At 53.6% G+C, this 19,815-nt stretch overlaps 2 protein-coding genes across 3 annotated transcripts; one reads left to right on the top strand and one right to left on the bottom strand.

Annotated features, from left to right (window-relative positions):
* Positions 1-1,261: 1,261 nt before the first annotated feature.
* On the top strand, positions 1,262-6,005 carry NAGS (N-acetylglutamate synthase). The gene is made up of 7 exons (XM_059907982.1): positions 1,262-1,687; positions 2,256-2,530; positions 2,645-2,858; positions 3,156-3,336; positions 3,893-4,064; positions 4,163-4,345; positions 5,852-6,005. Exons 1-7 carry the CDS (start codon positions 1,262-1,264, stop codon positions 6,003-6,005), a joined length of 1,605 nt encoding a protein of 534 aa, XP_059763965.1.
* A 1,421-nt stretch (positions 6,006-7,426) lies between these two features.
* Positions 7,427-10,959, bottom strand: TMEM101 (transmembrane protein 101). Of its 2 annotated transcripts, none has more exons than XM_059907174.1 (4): positions 10,785-10,959; positions 10,280-10,460; positions 9,247-9,393; positions 7,427-8,474 (listed from the first exon to the last, which is right to left on the bottom strand). In XM_059907174.1, the coding sequence occupies exons 1-4, from the start codon at positions 10,919-10,921 to the stop codon at positions 8,166-8,168; spliced, it is 774 nt and encodes a 257-aa protein (XP_059763157.1). In that variant the 5' UTR covers positions 10,922-10,959; the 3' UTR covers positions 7,427-8,165. The 2 variants fall into 2 exon arrangements, with proteins under 2 accessions (XP_059763157.1, XP_059763158.1); XM_059907175.1 differs by having other exon boundaries at positions 10,712-10,793.
* Between the last annotated feature and the right edge of the window lie 8,856 nt (positions 10,960-19,815).

Raw genomic sequence — 19,815 nt, forward strand, 5'->3', positions numbered from 1 at the left:
CACAGTGCCTGACGTTCTGCATGTGTCAGCAGCTATTATTCTACCGTGGAGAAAGCCTCTCAGTGTGCTAGGGGATCTCTACCACCTGGTGCTTGCTAACATTCTTTGTTTCCAAGAGAAGCAGGCAACACTATCCAGCTGGAATTTATAACATTTTGTTCTCTCTTTATTTGTAAGACTTTCTTTCAAGTGATAATGGCCTTCTAGTTACAATCCTGATGTGGATAAATTTTAAAATTAATAAGTTCATTTTTTTTAAAGTCTTTATTGAATTTGTTACAATACTGCTTCTGTTTTTTATATTTTGGTTTTTTGGCCCCGAGGCATGTGGGATCTTAGCTCCTCGACCAGGGATTGAACCCGCACCCCCTGCATTGGAAGGGGGAGTCTTAACCACTGGACTGCCAAGTCACAGGATTAATTCTAGCCACTCACTGAAGAGTAGACTGAAGGGGCAAGGGTGGAAGCAGGAAGTCTAATTAGCAGAGTATTGAGATAATAGAAGTGGGAGGTGATGGAGGCTTGCACTGGGGGGGGATGGGGGATGGGGTGTTGGTAGAGGAAGCAAGAAGGCACATGTCATATTTTTTCATAATTCAGAATGTTAATTTCATTATACCATATTATAACATTTGGTTTCTCTGGCAAAAAAAAAAAAAAAGTTTAAAGAAAAACTTTAACACTAATAAGGGGTGATTTGAAGATATGACAAAATTCTTCAAGGTGGTACCCAGTGGCTGGCGTTTGGCAAACTCTGGTAACCTCGTGATTCCATCTTCTTTGAGCTCCAACAGGACAAAGGCATCCCCGCTCTCCACGCTTTCACTCTTCCCCCACCTCTCCCTCCAGTCTCCTCCCTCAGCCAGGTGGCAACTGCCACCTGCTCTCCCCTCTTGCCCTAATCAGACTCCCCCTTAATCATTCAAGACCCCGCAGAGCGCCAAATCCACCTGTGGGTCCCCGAGCCCTTCCTGGAACCGGCCTTGGCAGCAAATTAAAGACACCCAGCCACCGTTTATCTCTGCCTCGTGACTCTCGTTAGTGGGTTCCATCCCCCCACCCCAGGGGCGGGGGATCCTGTCGGCGCCGCCCTCTGACCCATGGCCTGACCCTCCTCAAACGCACCGGGAGGCGACTCCGCGCCCCCCGTCGGCGCCCCGCCCCGGCAGTCCCAGCCCCGCCCCGCCGCAGGTTAAGAGGCCCCCAGAGCCAGGAGCTCCGGACAGACGGTCACTTGGGGGGGCGAGCTGGTTTGGTTGTCATGGCGACGGCGCGGTTGGCCTGGGCCCTGCGGGCCGCCACTGCGGGCGGGAGGCTGCGCGGCCCCCAAGGCACTGGGGGCGCCCGGAGGCTCAGCGGCAGCGTGCGGCGGCGGGCGGCCAGGGCCACCAGCCCGGGACGCCGGCTCAGCACCGCCTGGGCGCCGGCCCAGCCCGCCCAAGAGGAGGCCGAGGGCGCCGTGTACGACGCCCACTCGCCTGCAGCGGAGGAGCCGTCGTGGACACTGCCCCCCGCGCCCCCGGTGTCCCCCGACTCCCCCGGGCCCCCGGCCGGCCGCTCGCTGGTGCAGCGGGACATCCAGGCCTTCCTGAACCAGTGTGGGGCCAGCCCCGGGGAGGCGCGCCACTGGCTCACGCAGTTCCAGACCTGCCACCACTCCGCGGACAGGCCCTTTGCCGTCATCGAGGTGAGAGCCCGGCGTCGGCCGGGTCACAGACAGGGGATGGGGGCTGTGTAGCGACGTGTCGCCAGGCATGGCAGGACGGGCTGCGGACTCTGCGCAGCGGGGCCAGGAAGGGGCTCGACGGAGCCCAGACGAGCGCCTGGGACTGCGCGAGGCTGTGCGCTCCTCGAAAAGTCTCGCGCCCAGCCCGGGTGAGGAGCCTCGGGTCCCCAGCCCGTCAAACGAGATGCGCCAGAGAAGTCCTCCCATCCTGGGCGCAGTTAGGGGTTCAGTTGGCAGTTGGGGAACCTTGATAGAAGCCGCCTGCGTCACCCCTCCCCCTAAGGTGTCCTACAGTCCAAGGTCGCAGGGAGGAGCGGAGGGAGGAACACTAGTGTGAGATAAGAGGATGGCAAGACCCAACGGGGCAAAGGGCGAAGCAGGTGGGCGCAGGTGGCCAGAAATGGAGCCTGACAGCTCCTGAGCAGGGTAGGGGCCCCGAGAGGGCCCTGAGGACCCGGCTGTGGGAGCAAGCGGGTGCAGCAGGAGTCAGGGCCGGTGTCGTGCCCGTTGAACGCCCACTCCTCCGCAGGTGGACGAGGAGGTGCTCAAGTGCCCTAAGGCCGTATCCAGCCTGGCCTTCGCCCTGGCCTTCCTGCAGCGCATGGACATGAAGCCGCTGGTGGTCCTGGGGCTGCCCGCTCCCACGGCGCCCTCGGGCTGTCTTTCCTTCTGGGAGGCCAAGGCACAGCTTGCCCAGAGTTGCAAGGTGCTGGTGGACGCCCTGCGGCACAATGCCGCCACTGCCGTGCCTTTTTTTGGCGGCGGGTCGGTGCTGGGCGCTGCTGAGCCAGCCCCTCATGCCAGGTTAGTGCTGACCCTGCCTGCCCCTGCGTCCTCAGATCACGCTACTCCGCCCGCCCAGCCCCAGACCCGCGGGTCCTGGAGGCAGCCTCCTTGAGCACCACGTCTGGCCCACAGCTATGGCGGCATCGTCTCGGTGGAGACCGACCTACTGCAGTGGTGCCTGGAGTCGGGCAGCATCCCCATCCTGTGCCCCATCGGGGAGACGGCCGCCCGCCGCTCCGTGCTCCTGGACTCACTGGAGGTGACCGCGTCCCTGGCCAAGGCGCTGCGGCCCACCAAAATCATCTTCCTCAATACCACGGGCGGTCTGCACGACAGCAGTCACAAGGTGTGTCTCCTCCTTTCGGACCCCACTCCCCGCGACTCTGCGCCTGGCTGAGCCGCTCTTAGGTCCCCTGCACGCCTCCCAGACGGGCCCCCGAGTCACTCTCTCTCCAGCCGCATGGGTCGGAAATGGAGTGTCAGGGAGGGACTCAGCCTATGGTGCTCAGATCTGAGCCCTCCCTGGCCAAGGACTTCGGGAGGAAGTAAGGGAAAAGGGGTCAGTGAGGAGAGGTCCGTGGGGCGGGGCCACAGTCCTTGTCCGGCTGCAGGTCGGAGGCTCACCCCCTCGTCCTGGACACAGGTCCTGAGTAACGTGAACTTGCCCGCCGACCTGGACCTAGTGACCAACGCCGAGTGGGTGAGCACCAAAGCACGGCAGCAGATTCGGCTCATCGTGGACGTGCTCAGCCGCCTGCCTCACCACTCCTCGGCTGTCATCACCGACGCCAGCACGCTGCTCACCGAGCTCTTCAGCAACAAGGGTGAGGGCTGGGGCGGGGGGCGCGCCTGGGTTTGGGGAGCCAGGAGAAGCGGCTTCCTCTCCAGACAGTAAAGGCTTCCTGCTCTTTCCAAACCTGCGGGAGGTGAGCAAGGAGGTGGACGGCCCTGGGCTAGAACTTGGGTGGAACTAGACAGATGGGAGGGACTTGGGTGGGTGGGAGGAACCGCAGACCCAGCGGAACCAAGTGGAATGGACAGAGCTAGGAAACGTGGGCGGGGTTTGGATGGGTGGGCGGGACCAGAGGTGGGGGAGGGCAAGGGTAGGCGGGACTAGGAGAGGTAGCTGGGACTACAGGCGATACGCGGAACTTGAGGGACAAACTGCCCGGGGGGGGAAAAAGAAAATCCCTGAGTGAAAATCGCGCACAAATCTATGCAGACTTTAGGAAGCGGCTCACTGTGGAGAGCTCCCAAAGAGAGTAATTGTCCCACCAGCCCCTGTCCTATCTGGAACCCCACCAGGCTGCGCAAACGGAGGAGCGGAGGGGACCTGGATCTCGGGCTGAACTAACCCCTCCTCCTCCATCCCACCCCCAGGGTCCGGGACGCTGTTCAAGAACGCCGAGCGGATGCTGCGAGTGCGCAGCCTGGACAGCCTGGACCAGGGCCTCCTAGTGAACCTGGTCAACGCCAGCTTCGGCAAAAAGCTCCGGGACGACTACTTGGCCTCGCTGCGCCCGAGGTTGCACTCTGTCTACGTCTCTGAGGGGTGAGCCTGCGGGCCCCAGAGGGCAGGGACCAAGGGACAGAGCCGGGGAGCTTTGGACCAAGGAGAGGTCCCAGCCTGCCTCTCCCCCGCTGCGCCAGGTACAACGCGGCTGCCATTCTGACCACGGAGCCCGTACTTGGGGGCACCCCGTATCTAGACAAGTTTGTGGTGAGCTCCAGCCGCCAGGGCCAAGGCTCCGGCCAGATGCTGTGGGAGCGCCTGCGGCGGGACCTGCAGACGCTTTTCTGGCGCTCCCGGGTCACCAACCCCATCAATCCCTGGTAGGTCCCGCCCCTCCCGGCTCTGGGCTGGGCCCCACCCCCACTCTCCTCTCCAGCTCTGGCCAGCTACGCCCCGGGACCACCAGCCAGGAAGGCTGGGCCTCCCTTTCTTTCATTAGCCATTCTTCCCCAAGGGAAATGGCCCGCTCAGTGTGGCCCCACATTCCCCAGGGAGTGGACCACACACGGAGCCTGAGATTTCCCTAGAGGCAGAGCACACTTAACCCGGCTCTGCCCTGCTAGGGTAGATTCCTTGAAGACAGTCTCCACCCGGGAAGCAGCCTGCCTCTCCCAGGGTCTGGAGAAATCCAGCCCCTCAGGGCTCTATTCCAGGCCCAGTTGCCAAGCTCTGACCCCAGGCCCATTGCATCTCCAGTGGAACACTCCCTCCTCTCTTTCCTTCTGCAATTATCACCTCATCCCCCACTACCCTGCTCTGTGGGCACCAAGAAGTGAACAAGAAGCCCTCCCCGGGCTGCACAGCCAGGGCAGTGCGGAGAGAGCAAAAGAGGGCCTCACTCCAACCCTCCTAGCTGTGTGACTCTGGCTAGTTAGCTAACTTCTCTGAGACTTAGCTGCTTCTCTGTGAAAAAAGCATAACAACACCAGGATGTTGGCTAATGCTATAAGGATAAAATCAGATTACAGACCACAGGTCCTAGCAGAGTGTCCAGCATGTACAGGCATACCCCAGAGATATTGCCAGTTTGGTTCCAGACCTCCACAATAAAGTGAATATTGCAATAAAGCAAATCACATGAATTTTTTGGTTTCCAAGTATATATAAAAGTTATGGGCTTCCCTGGTGGCGCAGTGGTTGAGAATCTGCCTGCCAATGCAGGGGGCATGGGTTCGAGCCCTGGTCTGGGAAGATCCCACATGCCGCGGAGCAACTGGGCCCGTGAGCCACAACTACTGAGCCTGCGCGTCTGGAGCCTGTGCTCCGCAACAAGAGAGGCCGCGATAGTGAGAGGCCCGCGCACCGCGATGAAGAGTGGCCCCCGCTTGCCGCAACTAGAGAAAGCCCTCGCACAGAAACGAAGACCCAACACAGCCATAAATAAATAAATAAATTACTTTAAAAAAAAAAAAAAAAAAGTTATGTTTACACTATAGTCTATTAAGTGTGCAATAGCATTATGTCTAAAAACAAATGTATATACCTTAATTTTAAAATACTTTTATTGCTACAAACTGCTAACCATCACTTGAGCCTTCAGTGAATAATCATCTATTTGCCGGTGAAGGGTTTGAAATATTGCAAGAATTACCAAAATGCAACACAGAGACACGAAGTGAGCAAATGCTGTTGGAAAAATTACCCTGATAGACTTGCTCCACACAGGGTTTCCACAAACCTTCAATTTGTAAAAAAACGCAGTACCTGCAAAGCACAATAAAGTGAAGCACAATAAAACGAGGTATGCCTGTAGTAGGTCCTCAGTAAATGAACCAGTGCGTAGTGAGCACTGGTCCTGCCTAAAACCTATCTCCCACCTCCACCAGGTACTTCAAACACAGCGATGGCAGCTTCTCCAACAAGCAGTGGATCTTCTTCTGGTTTGGCCTGGCCGACATCCGGGACTCTTACGAGCTGGTCAACCACGCCAAGGGGCTGCCAGACTCCTTCTGCAAGCCGGCTTCTGACCCAGGCAGCTGACCCTCTCCACCAGCCCTGCAGGCCCTGGGACAGCCAGGGTGGACCAAAAGCCATGCCTGCTGAAGGTGACCCGAGCCAGCCACAGGCCGGACCAGACTTGTTGGCTGAGTGAGCTGCAGAGAAGGCAGCAGCCCCTGCTCTACCCTGCCCAGAGGGGGGCACCCAAATGAGGACAAGTGCAGGAAGGAGAAGGGCCTGCCCAAGACCCCCTACTTGCTCCAAAGCACAACCAGATGGCCTTGAATTTTCAGTCTAGGGATTTGGGGGAAGGAGGGCTTGCCTTTGAGGGCTCAAGGCTTACGGGTGGGCCAGTGTCTGTGGTCTCTGTGCTGTTTTGAGGTTCCCTTGCCCAAAATATCACCCACATCTGCCTGATATTCCACCATTCCGTTTTAGTTCCTTCGGGTCTTGCAACTTTTCAGGAGACCTTGATTAAAATGCAAATACTTGTCTGAAAGTCAGCTGACACTTGAAAGGAAATTAGCAGTGACTCTCTGGAAACAAGATCTTGAGGGCTGGGGAACCTCTTCCTAGAGGGAAGAGAGGAGCTAAATGAGGCCGACGCCCCTGGATGAATGCTGCCACCACCTCCCCCTCCCACAGCTGTCAGCCGTCCCCAGAGGGACTCCCCTACCCCTTAGTTAGGAAACATCTTCCATTCCACAGACCAGACTGACAGCAGGCCCAGCTCCCTTTCCAGGCAGGGCTCAGGGCCAAGCCCAGAATTGGATGTTTTCCCCTGGGCCCCCCTGGAGGTTGTGTCTCCATCTTTGCAGGAAGAGAACATGTCAGACGGGTAGGAGTCCAAAGACTGAGGTTTCATTTGACATTTTTGTCCCCCACGATGTGCCAGGCACCATACTGGCTGCTGGGGCTACTTTCTGTCAGGAGGTGTGCGAACGAGTAGGGAAAGGGTCACCATGGCACACACACCAGGGGCTGCTGTGACACAACCAACCCCCAAGAGAGGGCTGGTGTCGAGTACATATCTGGGCGTGGGCATTAGATAGACCTGACCTGGAATCAAGCTCTGTGGCTTGAGGCAAGCTGCTCACCTTCTCTGAGCCTCCATTTCCTCACCTGTGAAATGAAAACTCCTCAGCCTCATAATGACACTTAATATCAGTTCTCTCTCTCTAGCTGCCCTCACCAAAGATTTCTTCGAAAAGAGCTGGCACCAAATGGGGAGGAAAAGATAAGCCACAAGAGGGACTGAAGTGAAAGGTCAAAGCATATACTACAGGGAGCATTCGGAGACTGTTGAAAAGAGAGCCAAAGGACTGTGGGAACTCTCAGAACAGGGGAAAGATCAGGGGCGGATCAAGGTGGGGCTTAACCAGATATGGTATTTCAAGAAACCCAAGATCAATCCCAGCCAATGGCTAAGTGCCCCGTGGGGAGAACAGAGAAGCAAAGCCAAATGTCTATATAAAATGTTTATTTTTGGAGGACTGTGTGGTCTGGTGTTTGGGAGGGCACTCACCCCCACCAGGCCAACCACGGAGCTGGAAACAGAAGGCCAGAGGCAGGAAGTTGCTGCTGCCTGTCGCACCCCTGCAAACCCCAGAGTAAACTGGGGCCTGCTCTACCCTCAAGGTGGGTGACAGCTAGTGCTGTTTCTGCCCCTGGCACACCCTGAGAGCCCACATGACTTCCGTGGTGCCCGGCCCCTCTGCTCCTCCTGGGCCTGATCCACATGTCAACATGCACACACACTCACTCTCAGTCTCACAAAAGCACTGCAGAGCCTAGCTGCATCTGCCAGGTTCAAAAAAGGATTTTTCACATTGGCTCACTTCTGGTTCTCCTCTCTCCCACTCTCGGTACCCCACCCTAGCCCTGCCTTACTCCCTTCCCTGGGACAGGAGACCCAAGGGAGCAGCTGGCCTCAGTTCTCCTCATAACGAACAGGAAAAAGAAACCTGTAAGGCAGAGTCATCAGGGCTCCCACCCCACCAAGGCCCAAGCCTAGGAACTGGGGAAGAGAGCTGCCTCTTACCAACACACGCACACACATGCGTACGCACACACATGCACACAACGCAAGTGATCAAACAAATAGACCAAAAAGCATAAATAAACATAACTGGGCCAGCAAGGATGTAGGTAGGGTAGCCCTCAGTGGCTCCCCGCACCCATCTCAGACTCCCGCTGTGCAGCTCAGCCGTCAGTGGCCAGGATGACAGCGGCCCCAAAGATGCCCACGCTCTCTCCAAGGAGCTTCATCTGGTTCCAGAACTCAACACGCCGCGCGTTATGCCAGTAGGCAACATTGCCATCGACGAGCAGCATAACCGGGGGCAGCAGAACAGCCAAGATCTGGGCAGCCAGGGTCACGTAGTAGCCTGACAGGAAAGCCAGGGCCAGGACGCCATAGAGCACGAAGAAGAGCTGGATCATCAGCTCCCCTCCTGGGAGATGGTTCAGATACGCCAGCCGGTCCTCCTTGCTGTGCTGCAGCGAGTAGGCCTAGAGACACAGCATCCTGTAAGGCTCTCCAACAGGCTGAGGAGCCTGCCTGGGTAAGGCCACCCCTGGCATGCAAGCCAGCCCCTACAAGGTGGGCTTCTGACTCCCCTCTCAGACTGGGGGCTTTCTGACAGTAAGGCCTGTGTCTCCCCATCTGACTAGGGAGCTCCATGAGGTTAGGACCTCTGTCTCTCCTCACCCTGGGGTCTCAGAAGGGAGGAGGTTCCACAGTCAGACCGGGGCTCTCACCTCTGAATACAGAGCTCTGCACACGGGAGATGGTGCCCAGCAACTAAGATGAAGCCAAGTGACTTGGGGCCTGTCCACGTCCCCATCCCCACTGGCCTCCCCGAGCACCAGGGAGGACATAACTGGCTACGTACGCTAGGCAGCCCCATCAGCTCTAAGTGGCAGAGTCCCATCTGGGACCTGAACTCTACCAAACCTCTCCTTTGTCCCCTCTCCCAGTCCTCTGGGGGCTGAAGCCATGAGAGGACCCGTCCCACTTGTTCTCCTGGCTCTCAGGAGAGATCCATCCTCTTCTCTCCCCAGTGGCAATAATGCTGGAAGAAGGGACTCTCAGCCAGGTCTCGGGCACTTGAAGGGCCCCCGAGGCCCAGAATTTGGCAGGGGCAACTGCCGGGAGTCAGGCCATCAGGAACTACATGCAAGGCCTCGTTCTGCCCACCTCCCTGGGTTCTGCCAGGCGCCAGGCACGGGCTCACTTCTCGCTCCCAGTCAAGCACCTCCAGCCAACAGTCCCCCAACCTACCACGCAGATGAGGTAGATGCCCAGGAAGACCTGGCCGGTGGACTGGAGGGAACGGCTGCGGGGTTTCCGACGGTACAGCTCCCCAGCACCGCTGGCCAGCACAAGAAAGCCACCGATGACGGCAACTGTGCGAGAGTACATACGGACCTAGGCCAAGGCGAGGGGACCCCAGTCAGGACCTGAAGCCACCACACTTCTCCTGGCCGCCCGGAGCGCAGAACTGCCCATCTCTGTACATCCCATTCCACCTGATGAACCCTCTTACCATTTCCAAGTGTGGTGGGCAGGTAGAGCAGAGATAGGTAATTCTTTTTACCAGAAGTAGAAACTGAGGCCCAGAGGGGTTAATAAAATTGTCCAAGGTCCTACAGAAAGTAAGTGGCAGAACCCAGATACCAAGGGTTGCCCCCCTCCCCACCCCCAGGTCTGCACACTCGAAGCCCAATGTTCTTTCTGCTATATAGTATACGCTGTTCCATAAACGAACCGTTGATCTCACTGTCCTATAGTTACTCACACATCTGCCTCCCCTATTGGGCTGACAGTCCACTCCTTGCGGGTAATGCCTTGGTCCAGGCTTATCTCCAAGACTGTAGTGCCTGGCACAGGTCCTGGCATCTACAGGCTTAAATGCTGCCCTAGGATTAGATAAATTTCATAAAATCGGTTGGGTGGACCAGGTACTCTCTAAGGTCCCTTTTGCTCTATGAGTCTGAGATAACTAATGGTTTAAAGGGTTCTGGGAACCAGGTGACCTGGGTTCTGGTCACACCTGTAATGCTAACTGTGGTGTAACTGTGGGAAAGTCTGTTTCGCATCTCTGGACCTCAGTTTGCACACTCTGAAGGGGAGGTTTGCGTGGTCTCTAAGGTCCTTCCATTCTTGCCATCTGTAATAACCTCTACACGCCTGGGGGTTCAGCCTTTCCAGGCTTCGCACTGTGCTCCTGGCTAGCACCAGGCATTGCCCAACTGTCCCGGGCATTGGCTCCCCAACACCCCAGCGAAGTCCCACTCAGGGCCGAGGCGCTCACCTTCAGCCAGTCCCCGTAGTGGACGTAGCCCCCGATGTAGGCGGCGTAGGTACTAATGGCCAGCTGGAGTGCGGCCCCCAGAGCGAACCAGCGCCGCTTCACTCCAAAGGACATGAAGCTAGCGCACAGCACGGCCGCCCCCATGTCGAAGTACAGGTAGGGCACTGGGATGTCGGGCTTCCTGTGAGCCGGCAGGGGGGAAGGAACGAGGACAGAATGAAGCACAGAATGAAGCGGGGAAAAGAGCTTTGAGACCCCTTGGGTTCCCGCAAGCTCCACTGCTTCCCCAAACCGGAGCCCCCTCTCATGGCTAGGACCCCCACACTACGCTCCATGCCCACCTTGCTCCGGACCAGAGTCCCTAACAAGTCCAAGGTCCCAATTCCTCCCAGTCCAAGGGTCCCAACTTCTGGGCCGCAACTTCTTCCCCACCTCACCGCACCCCCGTTCCTGGGACAGGTCGGACCGCCCTCGCCGCGTTCGGCGGCCGCGCGGGCCCGCTCACCGGCGCGCCTCGGCCCTCTCAGCGTACAGCATGAGCTGGCTGAAGCAGCCCCAGAAGGGGCAGCGTGTGAGCAACACCGAACCCAACTGCATGATCAGCTGCAGCATCCACCGTCGCGAACCTATCTTCGACGCCATCTTGAAGAAGGGCAGTCCGCCGCGGCCTCACCCCGCGGCCAAGGAGGCCGGCGCGAGCACGCGACGCGCAACTTCCGGGTCTCGCGGGGTTTTTTTCCCCCCTTCCGTCAGGAAACAAAGCTCTCGCTCTCTAGTTCTGGACCGAAGGAAGTGTTCTAGTTGCAGGGTTGTCTTTCCTTCTGCCCATGGAGGCTCAAGGGTCCCTTCTTGTAGCTGCAAAGTTGAAAACTAGAGTAGAGGAAGGAACAGTAAGCGAACTAGCCTTTTAATGCAGCTAAACTTAGGCTCCAACCCTAATGCAGCCCTGTGACTTTGGGCATACCTCCTACACTTTCCAAGATTCATCTGGGAAACGGAGATGACACCTATCTCACAGGGTTGTTGTGAGGTTTAAATGTGACAGTATTGGTTCGAGCACATAGTAGGGGTTCAATAAATGGTGTACACAACACACATGCACACACACACCCCAGAGGAAATCCCTCTGCTTCTGTTTAAACTGAAAGTAAAACGTTTTCCCCATAATTCAGAAAGACACATGCACCCCAATGTTCATTGCAGCACTATTTACAGTAGCCAGGACATGGAAGCAACCTAGCCAGGACATGTCCATCAACAGAGGAATGGATAAAGAAGATGTGGTACATATATACAATGGAATATTACTCAGCCATAAAAAGGAACAAAATTGGGTCATTTGTAGAGACATGGATGGACCGAGAAACTGTAAGAGTCTCTACAGAATGAAATAAGTCAGAAAAAGAAAAACAAATATCATATATTAATGCATATATGTGGAATCTGAAAAAATTGGTATAGATGATCTTATTTACAAAGCAGAAATAGAGACACAGACGTACAGAACAAACATATGGATACCAAGGGGGAAAGGAGGGGGTATGATGAATTGGAAGATTGAGACTGACATATATACACTGATACTACGTATAAAATAGATAACTAATGAGAACCTACTGTATAGCACAGGGAACTCTACTCAATGCTCTGTGGTGACCTAAATGAGAAGGAAAACCAAAAAAGAGGGGATATATGTATATGTATAGCTGATTCACTTTGCTGTACAGTAGGAACTAACACAATATTGTAAAGCAACTATACTCCAATAAAAGTTAAAAAAAAAAAAAGAGGTTTTCCTAAGAGCCACTCGTAGAGAAGTGTGATCTTGGTCTGCCTTTCTTCTGTCCCCTGAGAGAAGAGAGATCTGATGTGGACATATGGTACAACTCAGGCAGTCCATTTCTCCAGCTCTGACACTCCCACTCTAGCCCAAACTACCACCTTTTGTCAGTTTAGCTGCACCAGGTTTCCAACTGGTCTTCCCCACTTCTCCTTTGGTGCTGTTTGTTCTTAGTTCCTTTATTTTATGTTCTCATAATCAAAAGCCACCCTTCCTTTGAATCAGCACACTGGCAATTATATATTTGTGATTTTTTTGTTGTTGTTGATGACTAGATTAACACTAGACTGTGAGCTCCATGAGGGCAAGGACAGTGTCCGGTTTCTGTTTACAATTATATCCTCAGGGCCTAGTAGACAGGATGCATTCAGGAAATGTGTGCCGAATAGATAAATAAATGAAAAGGTGTTACTGCTATTTCTTGCCTCAGGAATCATTTGTGGAATAAGTAAATGAGCAAAAGTTCTGGACACTCTGGCATTGCCACCACAAAGCCACCCCCACCTATCTTCCTGCACACCCCACCACCACCCTGCAACATACAAATTCATCTTCTAATATTCAAGTTAAGATTCTACAAGCACTTCCACAAGGCCATTTAATTCAGGAGGTCTGTTTTCATTTCCCTGGGAAAGGGGCCTCCTGTCCAAGAAAAATGTCTGACAACATGAATTTAAAATTCCCAATCAGCCAGTGAAAGCTTGGGACAACAAAACACCTTTTCACATCTAATTTTTTACAAAGTCACTAGGATAAAGCCTGGGTATGTGAGAAAGGGATGTATCCAGGCAGAAAACTAGGGAATGAGATTGTGTGATTGCTGGGGTGGGAAAACGCCAGTCAAGGGGAATGAGAAAAAGACTGGGTTAAAGGTCATTTTGCCTACCCCTCCCACCCCTCCCACCCCCCACCACATGAGGCAAGTTTTCTTCACCAAAATGCAGGCACATACTACAGAATCAACTTTCCAACTGATTTTCTTTTTCCAATCTCCTTACCCAACCCCGATTCAAACGGGACAAGATGCACAGCCATCAGGAAGGAGCGAAGGTGTTGAGAACTGGGATAGTGTACGTCCACAAAATAGTTCTAGGAGCCTGCCTGGGTTGTGCCCATGGGAACAGTACCCTTACCCCACCTCCATCATAACTTTAGCAACCAGTTTCTGATCAAGTCCCCAACAGCAGAGGCCAGGGACACGTGTGAGGAAGGGGAAGGAGATGAGGATTAATGCTTTCCTTGTACCCATCCCACCCCAGTTCCCTCCGGTCTTCAGTTTCTACCTTTTAGTGTCCTCTTCCCCAAACAACTGTTGAGGACTAGGGGCCAGATCCCTCTTTCCAGGGCTGGAAAAGATGGCATTGTGCTAGATCGGGGGAAATATGTGAGGAGGGGTGGTTGGCCCTAGGCCCTTAGAGATGAACACAGCCATTTCTCTCTCCCCTCCCACCATTCCTCCCACCCTGCCTGGGCAGACAACTGAGCCCCGAAGACTTCTCAGGACCATCCCTTTTCCTCTCTCACAGCTCCATCTTCTCCCCCTCCTCCAGCTGCCTCTCTAGAGGGCTCCCCTGCTCTCCAGTTCTCCTGGAGCCCCGCCTGCACTTGCACTCAACCATGACCACAGCCACATTGACTAGAATGGTGCCCGATACCTAGCCAAGGCAGAGCTGGGGCTCCACACTGCTCAGCACCGCCCCGCCAGCCGCCCAGGGCCACCACAAGTCATGCTACCCAGGTCAGCCACACACAAGTGCCACAGGTGGTCCAGCTTCCCAAAGGCCCATTGCAGGTCAGTCGCAGACCCAGGGGTTACTGGTCAGCAGCAGTTGCATGCCTGCTGTCCGGATGCCCGCCGCATCTTGAACTTGACATGCTGCAGCAGGTTGCCTACAATGGAAAGCAGGCCCAGCGCTTGCAGGGCTGCAAAGGCCTCAGCCTCCAGCTTGCTGATGTCGGCCCCAGCCAGAAAGCACCTCCAGGCTGGCGCCCCTGACTCACTGTGCCGGTTCCCAGCCAGCCCTGCCAGCACAGGTGGAAGAGGCCCCTGACTCCAGCAGTGCCCAGCTCAGCCCAGTTGTGTGGCTCAGGTCCAGCTGCCCCAAGTTCCCCAGGCCCCACGGGCTGCAGGGGTCCAGGGTAGCAAGCAGGTTGTGAGGTCTAGACAGAGCAGAGAGCACAGGGTGATGGAAAAGTCTGGGCACAGGTGAGCCAGCTGGTGTGGCTGAGGTCCAGATGCTCCAGGAAACCCAGGCCCCTCACCCAGGGCTCCACCAGCCAGATCCCATGGGACACTGTGAGAAAGCAGCGGCACCACAGTCCCCACAGGCCCTGGAAGGAGCCACTTGCCAGGTGGCTGAGACTATTGTGGCTCAGCTCCAAGAGCTAAACTGTCAGGGAGCCTGGGAGGGGGCTGAGCAGGTGGAGGCCCCCACAGTCCACACAATGCCCAAGGCTGGGCGGGTACATGGTGCTGGGCACACTGCCGCCAGACTCCAAGCAAGGCTGATGCCACCGGTGTGGCCATGGTCACTGTGAGGAAGGAGTGGCCACACCTGCCCCATGAGGGGCTGGAGTGAGGACGGCACCAGGCCGTCACGGATGCTGAGAACCTGCACCACACTCCTCCACCCAGGAGCCTGGGGAAGCACGGTGATGCTAGGAAAGAAAAATAAATGCAAACACCATTCAGAGGTCTCACCATGTTGCCAGGTCCCCCAACATGGTCTCAAGGACACCTTCCCTCCATCTCCCAAGATTTTACCTGCTACCTAGGCTTCTGGCAAAAGCCAGTTCAGCCTCCTGATACCCCAGCAACCAGATTCCCCCAGCCCCAGACAACCCACCCCCCCAATTCCATTATTCCTACTAGGATGAAAGGCAATCAAGGAAGACGGCCTTTTTTTTTTTTTTTTTAAGACGGCCTTTTTAATACTCTAGACCTTTTTTACTCACACTCCACACCCCACCTCACTTATTTCCCACACGATCGCAGGAGAAACGCTGCCTTCTCCTGCAAGAAGAGCTTCAGCTAGATCCTGGCCTAATCTGGCCACTGAGGTCAGGGCCTCAGGCGGAACCCCTGGGCACTCACATATATTCCTGGCACTACTTGCTGAGTGCACTCCCAGCCCAGGAATGCCAGAGGAAGCTCAGCTCTAGTTACCTGCCTTGCTGGCCTCCTGCCAGAGCCCCACCCCCCAAAGCAGGAGCAATCAGCTCTCAGGAAGCCATTACCCTGAGGGTGGAGATGGCGGACAGGTCGAGGAAATCTCCAAGGCCTTTTGGCCTTACATCCAGGGGAGCAGGACCCTGCCCTGCTTTTCTAAGAGCAGGTGTTCCCCCCTCCACCTCTTTCTCCCTTCTGGAGACCCAGGCCCTCTATTTCTTGTCAGGATGGCAGCTGGAGGCCCCTTGGAGCCCTCCCTCAAGTGAGGAAGCAGCCAGGTGTCTCTTCTTTCACTCCTACTTCCTGCCTAAGACATCTGGACGCAAAGGAAGGGAATGCTCGCGCTTGTTCTCACTAGGCCAAAGGTCAAAGTACTCCACTCTGGCCTTCCAGGAGTACCAGCATCTCCTTCTGAAACAGAGGGGTCTGGGGCCAGGGCACCCAGTGCTTCTGCCCTGCCCTGGGAGGCTAAACAAGTTACTTTCTCTCTAGGTTCCTGAGTGTGCTCACGAGCCCCACCCAGCAACTCTTAAAGAGAATAATAATGGCCGTATAGAAGAGATGGTTACCAAGGGCCAGGCATCTCATTAAAGGCTTCATTTAATTCTCAACTAAGACACTCATTCCACAGATGAGGGAACTGATGCTTGGCAAGGCAAGGTAAGTTGCCAAGTCATACTGCTAATTAGTGGCAGAGGTGAAATCTGACATGACTCAGGCTTTTTTGAATCCAGGCAAGCGCCTAGCCACTAAGCGACAGTGCCCCAAAGAGTGGGCCACTGTTTCCCATGCCAGCCAAACATCCCCCTAAGAAGTCAAGGTCACAGGTGAATAATACAGATGATGCCCAGAATGGTAAGAGCAGCTGAGCCACCACCAACCTGGGAAATTAGTCTCGGCTTGTGGTTGATCAGACTTGAGCCCCTTTGAATTAATTCATGTGATCTGGTTCAAGCAAATTATACAGGAAAAGCTTGAGGAATCACTGTCAATAATCTTTGAGAAAACATTACACACAGAGGGTTGCCAGAGACTAGAACTCAGCACAAGTTCCAATTTTCAAAAGTCAGATAAGTGTAACAACAGTTAACAAAATTCAGAAAGGGCTCATGGAACAGGTAGTCTCTCATCAGTTACCGAAAACATGAAGGCCACTAGGTGCCCACGTGAGTCTACCCAAACAAGTTTATTTCCCTTTTTGATAAGAGTTGTTAGGTAGCTATCACAGACAAACATCTGGATCTTATTAAAGTCTCTCATGATATCCCTTTAGATGATATGAAAAGACAGTTTATAAAAACTGGAACACAACATTGGGATGGATAACTAGTATATTAGATTACAGCACCAAAATTTTTTAAAAGCTCTTAAGAGGCTGGAATAGTTGGCTAAAAATAAGTCATTTCACTGGAGACTCCCAGTCATATCCGCCTGTTTAGCTACTTCAGTGACCCTCACTCAAGGACATAAAGAGCAAGGACTAGAGTGCAGGAGACCGGAGCTCTAGCCTCAGTTCTAGAGCTGCTGCGTGGAGGACCAAACGGTGAGGTACAGCTATCACATGTTCCTTCTCAAAGTAATGAGCTCCCCATCAATGGAAGTGTTCAAGTAGGGGCAGCCTGTCAAGGATGCTATAAGAGAGGATATTTAAACTGGGAGGCAGTTTAAATATCCATATAAGCTCCAAGATCGTTGGCATTTCTAAGTGCTAGGATACCTGTGCTGAGCTTCGGATACCACACCTGGGCCACCCCTGGAACTAGAAGCATCCTGACTAGAAGCACACTGTTCACACACTGCCTTCTGGAGTTACATGGCTGCATATCCTTCCCTTAGCCAGTGCATGTGAACGACGGCAAGACACTTTCTTAAAGGTGAATCTGAACAAGAACTGAACTGTATTTGACAGCAGCATGCCTTGTAAGGGTCAAGGGGCCACCGCTATAATCACTCCCCCTTGCAAACATTCTCAGCTGAATTCCCTTCTCCCACCACGGTACAGACCTGATAAACCTCCCATCCTGCTTATACCCAACTATCCACCCTCTGTGTCTACACCAAGTCACTCAATATGACTCACACAGTGGCCACGTGGTTACACCCTAATGCATGAGCAAGCACCTCTGAAGAGCACTCAGCAATCTTAAGGTAGTTCCCTCACGTGTTTACTGAGCCACTGGCCACATACTCCTTCACCCTCATCTCCCTGCCAAATCTACAAACTCACGTGCAACGGTACTATCTTCTCCTTCCTTCCTCTTTATTATGGAGGAAGGGCCCCCTTCAATCAGAGGCCAAAACCCCTACTGTGGCCATGGTTCCTCATCCATTTCTCGGCATTCAGGACGAGGTCACAACTCCTAAAAGTCTAGCTCCAGCCCACTCCTCTCCTCTGAACTCCAAGCTCGTTATCCAGCTGCCCATTTGCCACCTGCTCTCCAGCTTTTCATGGGTGAGACAAAATAACAAAACAGAACTCCACTTTCCCACAAACCTCTTCCTCTCTCACTGTTCGCCATCCACTCAGATGTCATTCTTAGTTCCTCTTTCTCTGACCACCTTGCCCTCACATCCAATCTATCAGCAAGTCCAATCAGTCCTGCAATCATGTTTCTGCCACCACCATCTCTTGTCTGAACCACTGCAACAGGCTCTTAATGCCAACAGTCTTTCTGCTTCCACTGTTGCCGTCTAACATCAGCCTAAATGCCCTGATGGCTTAAAACCCTCTAACAGCTTCCCACTGTGTCAAGAACAGAGATTCCATTCCCTACTACAATGGCTACAAGGCCCTGCATGATCTGGCTCCTGCCAATTTCTCCATCTTGCTCACTAGGCTTCAGCCTCCTATATTCTAGCAGTTCCTAAACATCCCTAAGCTCTTGTCAACCTCAACTTTAGCTCCTGCTGGTCCCTCTAACCAAGCACCCTTTGCTGGTACCTTGTTCTTCAGATTTCAGCATAAATTACATCTCAGGAGCCATCCCAGAATATTCTCTTTAGAGCAGTACACGTACCTCCCTACAGTAAGCATAAGCAACTACTTTAAGCTAGGAGACAGACCAGAAAGGGGGCCAGATCAGAAAAAGCAGCCACCACTTTATTCCCTCCACTAAAGACTAACTGCTGCAGTCAGCATCAGGATTAGCTGGGGGAAAGGGAAGAGAGGTTGGCTGAGAAGTCACTAGAGAATTGCCTTACCTTGCCAGTTCAGGAATTTAGTTTTTTAGTCTTTTCAACAAAACTGGAAATTTGGGAGGCCACAATCTGACCTACCTTGGTCCTAGCTGCCAAAGTCTGCTCTGGAGAAACCTGGGGGAAGGCCCTGGTGCTTTTCAAGCTGGAACCCGGTACACCCTCCTCCCCAGCTCCTCCCATGTTCTTTACTGGTCCCTCATCCTTTTTCCAAACTTGACTTCAAGCTTTCCTCAAAACTCAGTCAGCCTGGACCACTTTTCATCTTGGCTCAGGTAACTCATCTAGTTATTAAACTGATGACTTTCAAAACTCTACCTTCAGTCTTACCTTGATGGCTGGATGCTAGGGAATAATACATTATCCTTGCCTTAGGGCCTCAAAATTCCTCATCAGATCATTTAAGATAAACCCAAATAACTATAATGCAGGTTATACATGCCACATGGTATGAGTGATATAAACAAATTGTAGGAATCCCTTTCCATTTTCATTGTCAAAGATGGCTTCACAGGTGGCACTGAAGCAAGACATTGTAGGAAAAGACAGAGAAGATAAAATAGAACAGATTATTGAGGTTGGAAGTAATCTTAGAGATCACCTAGCCCCCATACCTTTTACATGTATCAATTCTAAGATGCCAACAGATTACAGAGTGCACTCTGTGGGCTGGGGATGAGGGAACTGGTGGGCAAGTTTCTTTTGACATGGTGAAGCACGTTGCATTTTCAGAAATGCAAGGGTCAGGGAGAAGGGTGTTAACATCTAGAGGATATGAAAGATGTCAATAATGTTTTGGGGGGCTGGTAGATGGAAAATGTTTGCCTTGCTTTCTAATTTTCCTGTAACAAGCCATGTAAGGCTTTTATAATAAAGAAGAACAAACTCATTCTGAAACTTCATTACCCAGCAGCAGTCTATCACCAGTGGATGGCAGCCCAAGAGCACCCCTTTTTCACCTGTAAAGTACTTCATGCCATTATGTTAAACCCCTGAAGTCCAGGCAGTACATGACGATTTCACGTTTCTTAAAGGGGAACGCTCTGGCACCGGTGGCCTCCAGCAGGGATGGGAAAGCAAATCTGCCATGTAAACAATGACTATCCTCCAACCCAGATGACCAATCCCAGTTCCCAAACTCTTGTCCCCAGCCTCTCCCCCCAACTCATCCCGTACAATGCAGCTTCTAAGCTTCTAGTATTACACATTCTCAGTATCCTCCACATCAGCAGGACAGTAGATTCTATTTCTGTGCATGACTGAAAGCCCTCTACATCTTCCTTTACCAGTATGTCTTATGGGAAAACAGATTTTTGACACACACATTCTTAC

This window comes from Balaenoptera ricei, chromosome 20 (assembly GCF_028023285.1).
Source record: "Balaenoptera ricei isolate mBalRic1 chromosome 20, mBalRic1.hap2, whole genome shotgun sequence".
Lineage (NCBI taxonomy): Eukaryota > Metazoa > Chordata > Mammalia > Artiodactyla > Balaenopteridae > Balaenoptera > Balaenoptera ricei.

What these genes read in the sequence shown, in the direction of transcription:
- NAGS (XM_059907982.1), top strand. Translation starts at nt 1,262, where the DNA reads ATGGCGACGGCGCGGTTGGCCTGGGCCCTGCGGGCCGCCACTGCGGGC. An exon ending in CGAGCTCTTCAGCAACAAGG is followed by an intron (nt 3,337 to 3,892) that starts GTGAGGGCTGGG and finishes TCCCACCCCCAG; the next exon opens with GGTCCGGGACGCTGTTCAAG. An exon ending in TCTGTCTACGTCTCTGAGGG is followed by an intron (nt 4,065 to 4,162) that starts GTGAGCCTGCGG and finishes CCGCTGCGCCAG; the next exon opens with GTACAACGCGGCTGCCATTC.
- TMEM101 (XM_059907174.1), bottom strand. Translation starts at nt 10,921, where the DNA reads ATGGCGTCGAAGATAGGTTCGCGACGGTGGATGCTGCAGCTGATCATG. An exon ending in ACTACGGGGACTGGCTGAAG is followed by an intron (nt 9,394 to 10,279) that starts GTGAGCGCCTCG and finishes GCCTTGGCCTAG; the next exon opens with GTCCGTATGTACTCTCGCAC. An exon ending in GCATCTACCTCATCTGCGTG is followed by an intron (nt 8,475 to 9,246) that starts GTAGGTTGGGGG and finishes CTGTGTCTCTAG; the next exon opens with GCCTACTCGCTGCAGCACAG.